We start from the raw sequence: 18,715 nt of genomic DNA on the forward strand, positions 1-18,715 counted from the left end.
CCAGTCTGTTCTTTTGGCATGGGAAAACATGCTAATACTGTAAACCTTACCATTAGGAGGCAGTTATTATTACATGCAGGTGTAACAGAGACAGGTGCAGCCTGTGATTGTGTAGACAAAGCATGCTTCTTCAGGAAAATCCAAAAAATCAAGACAAAGTCAGACAAGGTGAGATTAGACATATCCATAATCTTTCAGGTCAAACAGGCACATGATAAATTCTGGAAGTTGGACTGGCACATGCTCAGATTGGCACGGGAAATAGAGAACAATACTAAGAATTAAATATACAACTAGAAGGGCAACAAGTAACATGTCTGAACAACTAACAGTGATCAGGATACAATATATGAGAAAATGGGACTGATATTGAAAAGAATTAGGGCAGATATTACAGAATAACCCGTCAACCTTTAATATGTGGCTCCTGTCCTGGGCTAACTGTGTGATACCATTTGTTAGTGACCTCATCCTATGACTGTGATATTTTAGGTTTTGACCTAGAAATTCTTTCTGTTCTGTTTTGATGAACATGTGCCGAACATGGACGCTCCGTGACAATTTCTTCTTCAGTAATTTAAATAAAACTTTTCATAATAAACTCGTGAAACCGCCAGTGAATACATCGACATCTTATGTTCACCTATAGATAACACTGAATATTACATCTTTCTTCTGTATAAATACTCCTTGCTCCTGATATCAGCAGAGGTAGCAGCAGCAGCGCGACTCAGGCTTCTCCTCCCCTATGTGTGTGTATGTGTGTGAATTCTAACACACACATTCTATGTACTGTGTCCTACCACTTAGACTGCATCAGAGACATATGTACTATATGCAGACAAGCAACAGGGATAAAGTAGAATTTCTGGCAACCGGTGGAGGACACCTTCGCTGGTCAAAGACAAGGTTGTAACAGAATTAGAATCTGTAGTTAAGTGAAGAATATGGACTGGACAGTGCTGGGCCCACTGATCTAACTTCTGCCTTAGAATAAAAGAAGAAACAGATCTAAGACAGGATACTGGAAGTGCAGCAGACATTTAAAGGATTCAGAGGAACAGTGATGTCCATTGAAGAGCACAGATATGCTTGAGGGGAGTGGCAAACAATTTTAACATGTCTAGAATGTCCACTGAAACAGACTCTTTCCCTCTCTCATGCACTGGTATATCCATAGCATGAACCGGATGAGTGTGAGAGATGTAGCAGTCTCAAGAGGATATTGTTTATTTGACTGTTTATTTGAAGTAATCTGAGAATTACAGTCAGTAAACCTGACAGAGCTCGAAACACGGGCAGTGGAAATATCCATAATCCATAACTAGGTTACGCTGGCAAAGGAAAGAGAAAACAAGAAACAATGCTTGGAGCTGAATTAGTAATACACAATGATACTTTCTCCAAGACCTTAGGCGAAAAAGCAGGTTAAAAATAAAACTAGTCATGGTTGCAACAGTTTAATCAGAAGAGAAATCCTGTCAAAGCTTGTTAGTAGTGTTTATCTGTAGTAAAGTATATGGCTCTGAGTTCTCCAGTGGAATAGCATTTTCTCAAATTGTTCAATTTAGCTATGGTCCACAAGATGATTGTAGTTCAGAACATCAAAATGAATTCATTTGGTATTAAAAAAAATCACTCAAAGTTTATTTAACTGATTTTTTAACATCTCAGTAATCGTACTTATAAAGTAAGTACTAAAGGTACTGAAAGAAATTATCTATGATGATTAAAGAATTATTTTTTGTTTACCAGACATGAGTTTCAGACAAGCTTCACATTCTTTATCCAGTACAGTTACATAAGCAAAAATCCAATCTAGTAACAAAACAGGAGTGAGTATTTTGGTAAAATGCTTCATAGCACTGCAAAACCTGGGTTTGGAGCATCACTAGTAAAGGGTAGCAAAGCTATAGGAAGAAACACAAGGAGAAAAATGATGAAGGAAGCAAAAGAATTGGCAGATTTCCCTTACAGGATTAGAAGGCAGCTGCAAAACTACATCAATCACTGTCTGGTAATATATAGGTCATCTGTGTATATGAGGCAATATGAGGCATAACTGAAATGGAGGAATAGTTATTAACAGAATTATGCGAATTCACAGAATTTGACTGGATTTAAATAAGGACTGGGATGTAAATGTAGACAATAAGCAGATTTAACTTTGGGAAACAGATTAAGAGAAATGTTTGATTGTGTAGACCCAATCTGTATAACATAAGTCCAGGCTACAAAGCTGGATTTAGCAGAGAAATGATACATAAGATGTAAATATTAGGAGATGAAAGTTCTGATCTATTATTCATCAATTGGTATTGTTGTGCAAGGTAATGGCTATTGCTATGCAGTTAACAGCATAAGGAGAATACAGGGTGACCAGATCTTCCACTTTCTTCTAGCCAAAAAAGTAATTACTCACAGGATGCTCGCTGACAATCTGGCTTCAAGTCCTACATGCTTTAGACTACTGCACGCTGAGATCTGAACATAATTCTTTTGACAATTTCATATTTAGGCATTTGTACTGTGTACAGCACATTGAGGTTGGGTTGTGTCAAAATCTGCTACTGTTGGGGTGGCATGAAAATTTAGTCATGGTTAAAGATACAGAGGAAAAAAATAAAAGTGTATGGACTTACAGTCTTCGAAGTTCTGAATATCGAATAAAAGCATTTTCTGGTAAGACTCGAATCTCATTGCTCTTAAGAGACCTGTTGAAGAACAAAAGAGCAGCAGTTAGAGGTAATCCATGCACATGTGTCCTTCACCACATAAAAGTGTCTTTTTCTGCTAATGAGTACATACACAACTTAGGCTCATGTCCTGAGAAATTCGTTTGTTTGATCATTTCTGTTTGACACGCAGTGTGAACAAGCACTGATGCCAAAAGAGCCAGAGCTGACTGTACCACCTTAAGAAGAAAATATCTTTTATTTTATCACAGCAGGACTGTATAACTTTGATCATATTGTTGCAACCAGCAGTATTCTATGGGGTTGAGCTGTAAAAGCTGGAGGACTTGTACACTGAGATCTTTATGACCAACCCCACTGCAGCTCAAAAAATATCACATTATGTTCAGTAGTGAGGTCCAATGCCCAAATCTCAAACACTGGCAATTTTACAGGTAAAAAAGGCAAACACTGGTCCCAGATGGCACCATAAGACTCTTTACTGATTTCTGGATGCACAAAAAAGCCAATAGGATTCACTCCTAACCCTATATCAGCCACTCCATTATCTCATTTATTGAGCCAGTTTCATCAATTAGACATGGTCAGGGATTTAACTTTGTTTATTTTTCAAGGGACAGCATCTAGTACATACAGTGTATAGTTTCTTTGGAATGTCCTCTGAACATATGCTTCAATCAATGAGATTATGAGGAAAGTCTGACCTTTTTGTACAAAACAGCTGTTCAGTATATAAAAAAGCTTACATTTAAATAGGGAGCTAGAAATAGTGCAGAATATTCGGAATATTAAATATTCAAGATATTGAATGTTTGCTTTGTTTTAAATATTTAACAATTCTGTTTATTTCCAATATTAAATCCCAGATTTTTAATGTGCCCTCAGACTCTGAATCCCACATATGTGGAGTTGTTTTAATTCTGGGCTATTCAAGAATTCAGATATTATTTAGTAGGTAATGGTCTGACCCTGGCAATTTATATGATTTATGTGTCATGATAAAAGGCTGTTCTAAAACTTTAATTGTTAAAAAGCCTGCATTCTTCTGGCATTTTTCAAGAAATTGCTAATTTATGGTCATACAGACTTATTTGTTGCCAATGAGTTTTTACTTGCGTCTTTTTATCAGTATACTTCTATTGTCTGTGTCTAATTGTTTTGTCTGTGCCATTTAACAAACACCTCTTTTCCATATTTACCTGAACAAGCATGAACTCCAGCTTGGCACTGATCACCTTTCCAGTGTCAAGCAATGCCTCTTGTATGCTAACAATTGTTCCAATGACCCACAGCAATTCTCTATATGCCAAGACATCTGTAATGAATATAAACTACCCTATTGGGATACATAGGTTTTGGTGTTAAAGTGTGTGGGTTGTAATTAGACTCTAATTAGCTCTCTAACAGATTAAAATCAAGTGTCAAAACGATGAGGAAAATTAAATCTTCCGGTATAAGCACAATTTTTATAGCCTTTTTCTAAAGACTGTGTACTCTATATACTCGTCTTTTCCCTATGATGTTGTACAAGTACTACATGCTCCAAAAAAGATACAAGTGCCAGTGCAATTAATCAGTGATGTCGCTTATGAAATAGGTAATAACACTGAAATACTGTTCTCACAAAATACTGATGCTATTTAGGAAGTAGGTAATAACACTGAAGTACTGTTCTGACAAAATTATGATACTATAAAAAACAGTTACAAAAATTCTGGTTACAAAATGCTGCAAAACCCTTATCCAGAGCAACTTACAGTTCACCACATTTTTATACAACTGATGGTTAAGGGCCTTGCTCAGGGATCCAACAGGGGCAGCAAGTGGGATTCGAAGTCACAAACTTCCAATCAATAGTACAAACCCTTTCCACTAAGCTATCCATGATTATGGGTGTAAGAGATGATTATGAATATATGTGATTTGTCTGTTTTGTGAGGTGTCTATAAATACCCTGAAGATCCATTCTCAATCTCATCTCAATGCTTGAGTTTAATCATTTTTGCAAATTAGTAATACCTGAATCTGACTCAGTAATAGAGTATACTGTTTTTTTTTTTTTTGCCTTTGGGGAACCGGCAGTCAGTCTGTATGTGAGTTTGGATTAAAAATTCTCAAGTCTTTATCAGCAACTGCGTAAACAGCACCCTGGCAGTCAGGTCTGAAATGGAAAATTGCTCATCAGCTACTTCTTTAGGTACTGAGTGGGGATGTAAGTAAGTATCAGCTGCAGCTACAGCCTAAGTGGGACTGTCAGGAGATTACTGTGTGTGCCTGCAGGCTGGTACAAATTGACAATGAAAGTACATACAGGGACGTCACATTGGTTGACACATGCGGCACAGAATTCAGGCTGATGCGCACACACTGGAGCTCCAACTCGATGCACTGACAGCGATCAGGGTACTGCTGCAGAACTGTGTACGAGAGAGAGAAAGAGAGAGATAGAGAGAGAGAGCAGAAAGATGAAAGCAAAAGAAGAGAAGGAGAAAGTTTTTAAAAATTTATAAAACCCACAAAAAACACAAGTGTATTGATTAAATTGTGTTATCTGCTATAGTGCCTTTAGTATCTACACACTTTCTAAAGAAAATGGAGCAACTACACGGTGTGGTCTATAACTTCCGACTGATTCCATCGACCCTGCCTGCTTTTAAGATAGCAGTAAAAAACATAAATGAGCTCAGGTGTATTCTTACAGCAGTCTGTGGACAGATCACGTCGGCCCGATATCTGAATGGTCCTGTCGAAAAAATTGGCCCAGCCACTGTTATCTCCTACAGGACACAGAGAGGATTAGCAATTTGGTGCAGCAAGTTCAAGCTGTCCGTGTAGAAAAGGTCAAACATGCACATCTTCACAAACAGACTCGGAGAAAAGCAACAGGTTTGTCAAGACCTTAGAGAGTTAGCAGGAGAGCTGCATGAGTTTGGTTTAGCTTTTTCAAGAACATGGACATGATCGTGTCTGGACGTCTTAAAGCAGTAAGTAAGGTTAGTCAGAAAATGTTTAAAAATGTGGGGTTACTTATATACAGTAAATTTAAAACTAAAGCCAATACACTAATACTAAAACTAACTCATGACAAGATAAGAAGGACAAATGACCTTAGAAAACCATTCTACTGGAATTTGGACAAAAATCAATCAATCAATCAATCAATCAATTCCTATCAGGTCTATGTGCAATTTATTCATCTTTTTTTCATTTTGAAACGGGAAGAAAAAATATAGACACAAACAAAATATTTAAAAGTGTGTTTCAGTTTTAAAATATCAAACATTACACTACGCTCTTGTATTTATCCATTTTTATTATTATTTTTAATCAGTTGAAAAATAAAAATTAAAGATTTAAAATTGATATAAAATCTTGAATGACCCTGATGTGCTCAGGAATTACTGGTCATATTTAGGATTTGGTATATGTACCACTGATATGGATCACTGCATAAAAAATAATTAATTAATTAATTAAATAAATAAATAAATAAAGAGCAAGTGCATGATGGTAAAGGCTGATAAAGAAAAAAAAAAGTTTAAAGGTTTAAAGTGGAACAATTTAAAAATCACCCTAAATTGTTATAAATTGTATTTATTAAACTAAAAAAAAAAGAATTCATTTTAGTGTGCACCAAGTTACAAAAAATATTAAAAAGTAATTTCCATAATTTCCCATTTTGATAAAAAAAAATGAACAAATGCAACATCTGTACAGAAGAGTGAAATGTACTTAATTATATGTGGTGAATTTTTTATTTGCTACGGATAAGGTAGATTAAATCGGTTAAATAAATAGGTGTTTAAAAAAAGTTATAAAATCTCTGGAGTTTTCCATTAAGGAACAGATTTGTTCCAGTTCAGTCCCCTGAGGTTTTCACATAAAATCTACTATACACACTTACATGATCCCTGAAAGCAGAGTGGAGTGTTAGTGTAAGAAAACGTGTGTGTGTTTGTGTGTGTGTGTGTGTGTGTTCGTGAGTGTGTGTGTGTGTGTGTATGTGTGTGGTACTGACCACAGTGCTCCTCATCGGCTCCATTAGGACAGTCCTCTTGGCCGTTACAGTGCAGCACCTGAGGCAGACACACGCTTACATTTCCACACGGGAAGTGGCCGAGTGGACATATCTCAGATGTTAACCATGTGCTACTGAGCCCTATGCCGAAAAACACAGACGCGCACACACACACACACACAGCTCATTTACATACACATTTACAATGTCACTTAAGATTCACCTGCTGGATAATCAAAACTGGGCTCATTTCCATATAAAAGGTTATTTAATCAAGCTTCTATTAATTTAGAATTTTGATATTCTGTTTTCTAGCTTCTTCTCAGTAATGATCCTGCCCACTATCATGGACCATTTCCCCTCATATCACCAGCAGCCTGAGAGAGTGTAATTTGTCGTGCTATCTCTCTCTCTCTCTTTTTTTGCTGTATCTCTAATTATTATGATGCCAATCAATCATAGCTCTGAGTCCATTTATGCAGACATAAATTAGTAGATGGAGCTCGGCTTTGAGCATTTTCAGGAACCTCATGATGTCATGTCATGTATTAGCATAAAAATCAGTTTAAGTAGTACAGATATTTAAACAAATATTACATAAATCTATGCTGTTAAAGGAAGATCCTTATTAAATAAAATCTAAAACGTTTTACTTTAAAACTTTTCTGGAACCAGCACAGAGACTTTGGAAAAGCTGTGACTGTACATTCGATGCAGTGATAAAGGCAAAATTAGTCATTAAATATGTTTAGTTCACAGCTGTATAGATATCGGTGGCATGGTGACTCTGAAGGTAGCCTTGCTGCCTCACATCTTCAGCGTTTCCATTGTGATCCTGACCTCAGGTTAATGAGTTTTCTCCAAATGTCTGTGTGAGTTTCCAGCGAGTTACACATTTATCACAGTACCCAGCTGGTGTTTAATGAACCCCTGTATTCAAATAAACACTGAGGGCCTACATTTAAATGAGCACTTATTTAATCTATTAAAAATCTATTCATCTTTACCTCCTGATTTTTTAGCTCAAGACTATTCTTTTGTCTCTGACCAAGCAACCTAACCCTGAGGATCTCGATCTTTTTGATAGAGGCTACAAACCACTCTGGATAAGGACATCTACATGCTAAATGTTAGTGGAAAAAGGGCAACAATTTGTCCTTAAGCAGGGCAAATTATACTCTTTGAGACTCCTGGTCATGGGCTTTGGTGATCTACTGATGATATGGAGAAAAATGTAAGCAAATGTACCCGTCTAGTGACATTTATATTAATTGACATAATTAATATTAAACGTTCTGAACCTCCAAAAACATGCTGGTGTGAAGGGGCATGGGTTTGTGTGTGTCCATATGTGTGTTGCTGCATTACATCCAGGGTAAATTTCTGCCTCGCATCCAGTGTTCTTGGGGTATAGACCAAGATAAAGCTTACTTTCTTACTGAAGATGAATTAAATGAACTATGTAATTGTAAAAAGTCATTTTTGTTTGTTGCTAATTTCAGCTGCAACAAATATGAACAGAATATAAATTTATAACTATTATGCATGTGTATTATTATCTGACATTTATATTCTGCAACATATACAGCAATCAAGAACAGAGGCAGGGTCAGAGTTAATGCTGAACGCTTGACGAATAATTTAGAATGAAATTAACGTCACACAAGAAACAAGAACATATGAACGTAAAGGTCGTATTTCCTAAAAAATCCGAATAGAGATTAAAAATCTTAAATGACATGACCTTCAGAAAGTTGCACCGAGAAATTACCATCAACTCCGGTTGAAGACAAGACGAAAAAATGAATCGCAGGTGTCGAATCACTGATGTTTGATAGAGGCTCCGAAATTTCACAGCGAGTGTATATAAGGAATATGGACTGCAGCTTGAAATGAACATTAAGCAAGAACAAATGTCTTATGTTTTTCAGAGACATGAAGCAAATGAGTGATTAATACTCATATAAATATTTGTCTTGCCATTTTAGTTTTATAGCATTATATCCCCAAGATGGCAAAAGCATTGCACTCGATTACACTCATAAATCAATAATGAGGGCTAAAAGAAGAACAGGAAGTGGGCCAATGTTCCTGGATCTGATGCTAAACCTAACAGAAGCTCTTTACTCCTGCGACCCCTGGGTGCACTTCCAAACTGGATAGAAAACACACATGAGTCACGTCACATGTGTTCCATGTGCACAAACCTGAACTTTAAAGCAGTTTCAAGCTTCATTGGTCATGTCCAAATTCCTAGTGTACTGAAATGATCTACTTTTACTTCCGTTTACCGTAGCTGGATATACAGTATAATGAGATAGCCAGACACCATAAGACTAATCACAGGTTTTCAAAAATGCATTACTATTTCTATAGTAACAGGGATGTGTATGGTACTTGGACCACATAAAAAGACAAATATATGGCAAAAAGAAAAATGTCATGATGAGGCTTTTAGTGCGGAGCCGTGGATTTTATAGTGTTTTCAAATATTTATGGAATGAGTCTTTTATTTTACAGATTTATAATGTTCTGATGTGGAAAATGTTCTGATGTTGATTTCTTTTTTTTTTTTTTGTTATAAACTTTCTGTTATAAAGTGAGAGTCTGGTGACAGAACGATTGTTTGTATCTGCATAAACTTGCTAAAAGTGATAAAAAAAATGATCTTTCATGCTCCATCGACATGAAGTGTAACTATAAATGTTTTAAAAGTATGATGTCATCCATTAATAAATTAAAAAAAATGTAATCAGTGGCAAATTGCTGTGGTATAAGAGGAATAAAACACTTTAACTGCACTTCATGTTGAGTTGCACGACAAAACCCTGTCACTGATTATTTTGCCATTACAGCACACAACCCAGGAGATGTGGTAGCTTAGTGGTTAAGGGACTGGATTACTGTTTGGAAGGTTGTGAGTTTGAATCCCTGGTCTACCAAGCTGGGCCCCTGAGTAAGGCCCTTAACCCTAAGTTGAACGAAATGTGAGCTGTTCTGTGTAATGGTGTCTGCCAAATGTAAACGGTTTGCTTTGTTCCATACAAAACAGCCAGCAAAAGGACATGAGAAAATTCACATCCACATCTGCATGCACAAAGAAAACAGGAAACACGTTCACTATAAAATACATGAAAGACAAGGCAAGTTATCCATCACTGCAAACAAGAAATATGCAGTAAGCTGTTTTCTGTGTATTAGCGTATCATTCTCAGCATTCAATTCTAATTGAGTTTGTATATCGATCTAATAACCAAAAGTTCACTGCACTCCAGGTGGCAAATGCCAAATATTTTCACTCTGAAGTAATCCTGCATCAAATTCGTGGTCAGCAGTAAAGTATTTGGCAGAAAAACACGACTGCTTTGCTTCTGAAGCGTTCGCCATCCAAAAAATATCAATAAAAATGTTGAAAGTCAGGCTTGTTGGGATAAATGCAAATGTGTAAAATCTAGAACCTGTCTCTGTGTACATTCAACTATAGGTCTCTGCTTTTTTCTGTTATTCATCTTAAAAATATTAAGTATTTAGTATTTTTTTTTTTTAGTAAATCTAATAACACTAAACCTTTTGGCTCCTATAGGTATTTAAGCGTAATGAAACTTCTAGATGTTTTAATTTATTAAATGTATTCATTCTTTAGAATCCTGATAGGTAACTGTTATATTACTAACTCTAATCTCTGTAAATTCATACTCTCTGACTTAAAATAACTCTTCTCAGTGTCGGCCAGAGGACGATAAACTGCCTCTGATCAGTTTTCTTCTCATGATTTCTCCTCTTTGTGAGTTATTCCTCACCGTTCTGCTTTTGGCTTGAGGTCCTGTGGCTGTAAAGCTGCATCGAGACCATATGTATAATAAAAAAAATTGTTAAAAGTATATATTTTTTTGTTATTCAAGTGCAAATTCTTCATCTTCACATGCAAAAGGACTAAAACCGTATCTTTGAAATAAATCAAAGTTTAGCTTAAGATTTACAAAGTGTGTCTGAAGCTTGAAGCCAGCCAAGGAAAACATTCACAAGTCGTTCCTCTGTGCCTCTGTCTCGTCCTTTGGCTTTTCACACCAGAGATTGCCCTTTAGCTTTAACTTTGTGTTTCTCTAAATGCAGGCTGTCTAAATTGTCACCGAAGGCCACATATGGAAACATTGCCTCAGCTGGATGACCTGACTAATTCAGCCAAACGTAACGAACAGATGTGATGTGACAGTGTTAAAACCCTGAAGAAGTTCTTCCTTTTATGCAAAGGTGCATAACTGGTAGTGTTTGGCCTTAATGACTTAAGTGTTGCTAGTTTAAATCCTTCAAAGTGGCAAGGACCTCTGACTCTAGATTCTTTCCAAGACGAAAGAATACATATAATATTTATAAAAACAGTTGATTTCTCAGGGAGACTTTATGGACCATGGACTACTATAATTGCACATAACATAATGTCGCTCCTTTCAAGTTGATTATGGAATATTTAAAAAAATAACAATGAAAACTCTTGCATTAAGCACATTTTAAACCAAACCCCAGCAGCACTATGTCCATTATGCAAAAGCGGAAGTGGTAGCTCAGTGGTTAAGGTGTTGGACTACTGATCAGAAGGTTGCGAGCTTGAATGCCAGAACCACCAAGCTGTTGAGCCCTTGAGCAAGACCCATAACCCCCAGATGTATGAGATAAATGTAAGTTGCTCTGGATAAGAGCGTGTACCAGATGCTTTGTAAGTGTAAATATAAATCTAAAGTCATATCCCACCATTATCAAGCTGCCACTGTTGGGCCCTGGAGCAAGGCTCAGTTGTTCACATGAGATGAATGTAGGTTGCTCTAGATAAGAGTGTGTGCCAGAAACATACACAATATTCATGCTATATTTTCATTGTGTACCCACAATCTAAACCTCACACTGGTGATAATTTAGCCTGTATGACTCCTGTGCCAGTTAAAAATCCTATCTTTGTCAAAGTCCTAACTGCAACAGCATGTAGAAGTGAAAATCTCTGGTTTAACAAATTTTATGTGATCGTATACATATACAATGTGATCATATGAAATGCATGTTAAAATATTTCCAGTGGAATGACCTCCTAGTTGTTTTCTATGTTTTGGATCTAACAGCTGAGATGAGATTTTGAGAATGAGAACTACAAATCCTGACTTTGACCTGCTGCAGTTGTTATTTACACATTTAACAGGGGTGCTTTAATTAATCATATTATATAAGAACTCTTACACAAAGTGATTTCTAAAAGCATCATTAAAAATAGAAATATAAAGAACAAGATCTTTCTGGCTTTAATGTATACCAATTCAATGATATGTGTTATTGTTTAGGTAAAGATCAGTTTAATACTTTAGATACAGAAAGCTACATAAGGCACTATTTTATGTATCTGTCTTGTAGTTCTTTGAATGACCTGTTTGCACTGGACTGTTTGCTTCTTGTGAGTAGGTTAATTTCCTTTTTTCGGCCATTTGTTCTGTGTTGTCTTATGGAGCTCTGTGTCTTTAAGTAGCACTAAGGTCCTAGAGGGACATTGTTTCCTTTCACTCTATATATATCATTTATGACTTGACTCATTCTGTGGATTTAGATTTTTTTTAAACAGTAGATCTATATATTTTTTGTCAGTTCTTGTAAGTCAATCACAAAAAAATTACAGTGTTAAGATTGAATCAGAGATTAAAACAGCTTCAGAACGCCTGATTCTCACCAATACAATTGATAAGGATCCACCGCCCTGCAGAGCTCAGCAACAACAATTTTACTGTGCAGATGCTACTTGTGAAGTATATCAGATGTGTTAGATTATGGCTGTAACTAAACTCTTCTGAAATCTCCAAGCCCAAAGTTTGGCCATAATTAACAAAGTGAATTCTGAGCAACCGTTCCTTTTTTATTGCGAATATTCTCAGCTGTGACTCAGAATTCCTTGACTCCAAGCCTCACAGCACACATCATGAAACACAGGAAAGTCCTAACTTGCTCATTATAACCTGCACCTGCTTCATCTACGCGAAATGAGTAATAGTGGTTTGCTACAATCCGTTCCCTCCATGTTCATTAAAGTTTCCTTTCTCATTGATACTGACCATACAAAAGCTTTTGTGTACTTTCATATATTTAGGGCGGCACGGTGGCTTAGTGGTTAGCATGTCGCCTCACACCTCCAGCATCCTGGGTGCAAGTCTTGCTCCTGCTCACTGTGTGTGTGGAGTTTGATGTTCTCCCTGTGCTTGGTGGGTTTCTTCCCACAGTCCAAAGGCTGATTGGAGTCTATAAATTGCCTGTTGTGTGTGTGCCCTGCAATGGGTTAGCACTCCGTCCAGGGTGTATCCTGCCTTGATGCCCGATGACTCCTGAGCACAGGCTCCCCGTGACCCGAGTATAGATCGGATAAGCGGTACAGACAATGAATATATTTAGGATTCATGGTTTCACATTTTACCCTCGTATTGTCTTCCTGTTGACCGTCCAACTTTTGTCCTCCCGGGTCTGTATTGACTTGGTCTGTTTAACTGTAGTGTATACTTATAACCACAAAATGTACAATTCTTTTCGCCATTTATGGTCAATATAAAAACATGTGAAAAACATTTGAAAATGAGTCGGATTTGACCCTGAGGACAACAGGAGGGTTAAGGTTCTACTTAGTTCCACAAATGGGTCAGGATGGTGTCCTGCTGAGGGCTGATGTGGCTGCAGGTTTTCATTCCAACTGTTTATCTTGATGCTCGAATCAGCTAGATGATCCTGTTTAGTTGGGTTCCTGTGCACAACTCTACAGTGGTTCTCCATTTAACACTAGAACTACTGACCTTCTAAAGAACCCTTGTGTAGTTGTGTATTTTTGTTATTTCCAACTTTATTACACAAATATTTTATGTTTTTATGGCATGTAACAAAATGATGGAACACATAAAATCTGTTCTAACAAGATGTCCTTATTTTTTAATTCTTCATATGGTATTGTTTTGCTGGCCATGAAACCTTGGGTGTTTCCCATGATGCACTGCAAGCACATCTCTTCTAACCCTGAAGAAATTACTTCCAATTGATAGCTCTAAATGCACAAGTTTTCGATGTACGTTATCAATAAAAATTCTATTTCTCAAGTCGATCGTCTCTTGTTAGAGAATTTTTATTTGAAATGTATAATAAGCAACTCCGCAACGGCACACCAGCACCTGTCTCCCACATGTTAAGGCAAAGACGAATATCCTTCCTGTATTTAGAATAGGTCCCTAATTCCCTTCCTTTTTTCTTCTCTAATTGAATTTAATTTCACTCATTTTAACAACAGACAAAACAATCAACAGAAGTCTGTATGAGCAAGCCACAGGAAAGGAAAGCCTACATGGGATAATAAGAATAAAAAGAAGCCTTCAGATGCAGCAGATAGATCAGGAATAAGAGTCTTCAGATAAAGCACACTCTACATCCAAAACCTTTAGCAGAAAAACATGTTGATCAGGAGCGTCCATTACCGCATGTAAAAATCTAATACCTTGAGGAGCTTAGTTTCAGCTCAAATCAAGTACATCAGGCTCCTGCCAGATGTGGATTTTCTGTGGATCATGTGCCGAACACAATGGATCATGGAACACACACACATGCAGCATTATATCTGCAGAAGTCATAATGAGCACCTTTACCATAGGAGGCATTAAGAATTACATTTTTAATTATATTTCATATCTAGTGACATCTCTGGCTGCCAAACTCACAGCCACCATCATCGTTCTTGCTTATCTTTCTTTGTCACAAGTCACGTTCTTTCCGAACGAAATGAAGCTCAGTGATAGTGCTCAACTCTGCCTAGAAATACAGTCTGTCTTTCGTCAACTTGTTGCATTGTCATCATGCCACCATCACATATTTCTGGGCACAGAATTTCATTATCAATCGCCTTACATGCACTACTTTTAAATGCATATGAATGTATAACAGACAAAAACTGGTGAAAGAATTACTTCATTTATTATTGTTTAGCAACTGGCAACAATTTTATTTCCTAATAAACAACGAATGGTGCAATAAATGTGAATTAACAGTCCAGGATGTGAATAGATTTCTACTATGCCAGACCTTAGGGGGTATTAATGGGGCCACTGCTGGAGATCAAATCCTTCTTTTAAATCAGTTTCCAACTCACAGCAAGGCAGCACTTAATCAGAGCTAAACTGTTATGGGAAAGAATAAATCATTTTTCAGGAAAAAAAAAACCCACACAGTCGTGGATCACGCTTTCAAACAACTGCAAGGGAAAATGATCATTTCCATCCATCTTTTGGAACATCCTTAATTTTTCCATATTAAGCTTACTGGAGTAAGTAAAAAAGATTTGTAACATTCTAACATCCTCTAAATAACTGTGAGTAAACCTTACTATATTATGCTTACTCTGAAAAAAGAGCTCAAACTCAAGCTTTTCCACACCGGGGATATCGCAGCACTGTGAACTAATCTACTGTCTACCTATCAGTGCTAAACAGATGGATCAGTGGAACTGGTAATACTTAGATTACATTCAAGCTGAACTGCATTAACAGGTTTAGCAGAAGTGGCACACTGGGTTTCCTGCATAATGCCAACCAGGCTAAAGCTAAAGCTTCTGCTGAATTTCCTTTCTCATGTAAATGCTTTTAAAACTTTTAAACCTCTCTCTCTCTCTCTCTCAACCAGTCGCAGTACCATGATCAAATATAGACACAAAATGACTATGTAGATGTGAGATGTGAGTTATTATTATTATTATTATTATTATTATTATTATTATTATTATTATCTGTAGAAATTTACAGAAAATTATTTTAAGTTTAATTTGAAAGCAAACAGCACAGGTTAAATGTGATAATGAGGAGTTTAGTTAAGTTAAAGCATTATTATTAAAGTATTAAAATTTACTTACTTTACGTAATAAATATTTGCAATAATAATAATAAAAATAATGATAATAATAATTAAAATAATTATGGTTTTAATGTATCTTAATTTTACTTTTAGTTTTAAATAACTACTTCTTCTATTTATTATTATTATCATTATTATCATTATTATGGATCAATACATATTTAACAATCTCTCTCTCTCTCACACACACACACACACACTATATATATATATATATATATATACATATTTATTTACTATACATATTTAACAATCTCTCTCTCTCTCTCACACACACACACACACTATATATATATATATATATATATGTGTGTGTGTGTGTGTAATAAGTAATATATATATATATATATATATATATATATATATATATATATATATATATATACATATATATATATATATATTACTTATTACAATATCAAGTTTCAACTGTTGATTTGTTTTTGTATTATTATTATTATTATTATTATTATATACTTTCTTTAATTTTTTAGCACTAATAATAAAGAATAGTAATTTTAACGCTTATTCCTCACACCCACACAGTGTCTGATCTTACCTCTGACTGTGGACATGAACACTAGGAGAGACTGCACCACTGAGATAATATCCAAACAGAAGGACCCGGTGCCGGTGCGGTGACTGCCTGAGCTCATGATGGCTTTGTGCGCAGAGCCCCACTCAAACCTCAGCTTCACACACACCTCCTGCGCGTCTCAACACACACCCAAAGTCTTCTGTAAGCTCCATGCCATGAGCCGACGGCAGCATGTCCGGGAGGAAAGTGCTGACTCCTCAGCCACAAAAGTGACTGACTGACTCTGAACACCTCGCTCGGGCTCCTCACACACACGCGCACACGCGCGCGGGCACACAAACGCACGCACGCACACACACGCACGCACGCACACACACGGGACGCGTCTATCATGAGCTTTACGGTAATGAAATAATGCCACAAGAACCTAGGCATGAAAGAAAACATACGGTTATCTGTCATAAACGGAAATTTCCCCTTGAACCATAAATCTCTCATTTATCACGATAACAACTTCAGCTAATTCGTAAATGAAGAGTTTGAAGTGAAACAATCAGCTATGATATGATGATGATGATAATGATAATAATAATAATAATAATAGTTTAACGTCATAGCTTGATGATGAGTAGGGGAGATCAGGGTTTGTTGTCACACAAATCCTTAAATTTCCTGAATGTTATACATTACAGTGGATTAAATACCACACCATTTATTCCAAATAAAATAACATCGTATCTAAGTTCATATTTAGTATTTATTATATCTTCTCATACACTGAAAAAAACGATACTCTGGATCAACTTAAAAAAAATTGCTCCAATTTTATACAGCTAATTTTTTTTTACTTTTTTTTTTTGTTTTTACAAAACATATTTATAACTTTATTTTATGTTTTATTTTGATTACGTGTTAATCAATTTTTCTAATTTTCCCCCCAACACAAAATATTTGCATCCACGCAAGTCAAGAACTGTGTTTTCTACTCTGGAACAACTTTATTATTTCACTTTATAAAAACTTAAAATTGATCATTACATCCAAATGTAGTTTACTTTGGAAAAAAAACAATTGCTGTGATTTTGTTTTTAAGTTATGTTATTAATTTTTCTTAAGTGTAATTCCATACAAATTAAAATTTATAATTGTAGCTAAAACAATATCTTGTCCTGACTTAAATCCAAAAATGTAGCTACAAATAAGTTTGTGTAAACAACTTAAATGTGAACATGAATACAACCAAAAAAAAAAAAAAAGTACTAATACATTTAAATAGTTTTTTTTTTTACTTCAGATGAAACTAATAATTTCCTCAGAGGCAAATTTATTAACAATGGTTAAGTTCTCCTCCAAAGACACATTTATTATGTATTTTAAAATATACATTACCTTTTCTTTGTATTGTTCTATGAAATTAAAATCAGAAAAACAATGCTTTAATAGAAAAACAAAATAACACATGAATAAAACAAAGTAAACTAAACACAAAACACATTTTAAATCCAGAAACATAAAAAAGTAGAGTGCACAACAAAAACACTTAAAGAAGAAAAATAAAAAGTGCATCATATCAATTATGGTCTTTGGATTAATACACAAGTCAGAAGTCCATTCCAAGTCTTGCAAGTGCATGGACAGTTCAAATAGATGCATGGAAAGGAATGGTGACGTCCATCATGTCTGTGTTCAAGCTTATACTGTTTGAGAAGCTCAGATCTTCGCAAAACTGAGGTACCACAGTCTTCGCATTTCCACATTCATAGGAAGACTAGGAAAGAAAGGAAAAAAAAGACCTGCTTTACCAATTAGCACTCAAAACAAATCACAAAAGGCACCACTGTAAACTACATCGATTATATTTGTTTCAGTCCTCAATAAAATTAGAATTTGCTGAAAAAAACAATCTAAGGACGGGCACTGTGGAAAGGACAAGTATATATTTAATTTTAGTATTTAACTCTTGTCAAAAGCTACTAAACAGGAAAAAGCCCATGGCTGTCTCATTTTATTGGCTAGTTAATGAAAAGAAATTTAATCTGCAACCATTTTGTATCGGTCACTTCCAGATAAACTGTAAAACAAATGTAAATGTAAATTTGCTAATGTTTGCTTCATTTTTTTAAGGTGTTTAAAGCTTTCGAAGTGTTTGACAAGCAATATTTCCGGCGAGAAACTGTAGGAAAATTGCTCTGGAATTTTTACAGAGGCCGTGTGAGAAAAACACAGACTTGGCAGATTATACAACATTAACATTATACATTTTATGCAAGTGAACCGGATGCCATGTCTGTGTGGGTCGTACACGTTATCAACTCCAGCTGGCCTTAAGCATGCAGTTCCACTACAAAAAGCATGCACTCCTATAAAATTGGCATGTTTTGTAGTTAAGATAAGATTAACATTAATTATTACATTGTTAATCAACCGTTGATGATTCAACCATTGGCATTTAAATTGAATTAATATAAGCAGGGAACTCGGTGAAATAGGCTTAGTGACTTAGAAAGTCAGCCGTTTTTGAAAATAGTTTTGAGCTAGCTAGCTAACGTTAGCAAA

At 35.8% G+C, this 18,715-nt stretch overlaps 1 protein-coding gene across 4 annotated transcripts in view; it reads right to left on the reverse strand.

The window, feature by feature from the left end:
* Window positions 1-16,469, reverse strand: part of rxfp2b (relaxin family peptide receptor 2b) — a 42,224-nt gene extending 25,755 nt beyond the window's left edge. For all 4 annotated transcript variants that reach the window (XM_058412832.1, XM_058412835.1, XM_058412834.1 and 1 more), the window contains exons 1-5: window positions 16,181-16,469; window positions 6,715-6,855; window positions 5,396-5,473; window positions 5,008-5,113; window positions 2,643-2,714 (exon numbers count right to left, since the gene is read on the reverse strand). In XM_058412832.1, coding sequence (XP_058268815.1) covers window positions 2,643-2,714; window positions 5,008-5,113; window positions 5,396-5,473; window positions 6,715-6,855; window positions 16,181-16,277 — 494 coding nt within the window. In that variant the 5' untranslated portion in view covers window positions 16,278-16,469. The remainder of the gene's footprint in view (window positions 1-2,642; window positions 2,715-5,007; window positions 5,114-5,395; window positions 5,474-6,714; window positions 6,856-16,180) is intronic.
* Window positions 16,470-18,715: the final 2,246 nt, after the last annotated feature.

The sequence above is a fragment of the Hemibagrus wyckioides genome, linkage group LG17 (genome assembly GCF_019097595.1).
Source record: "Hemibagrus wyckioides isolate EC202008001 linkage group LG17, SWU_Hwy_1.0, whole genome shotgun sequence".
Taxonomy (NCBI): domain Eukaryota; kingdom Metazoa; phylum Chordata; class Actinopteri; order Siluriformes; family Bagridae; genus Hemibagrus; species Hemibagrus wyckioides.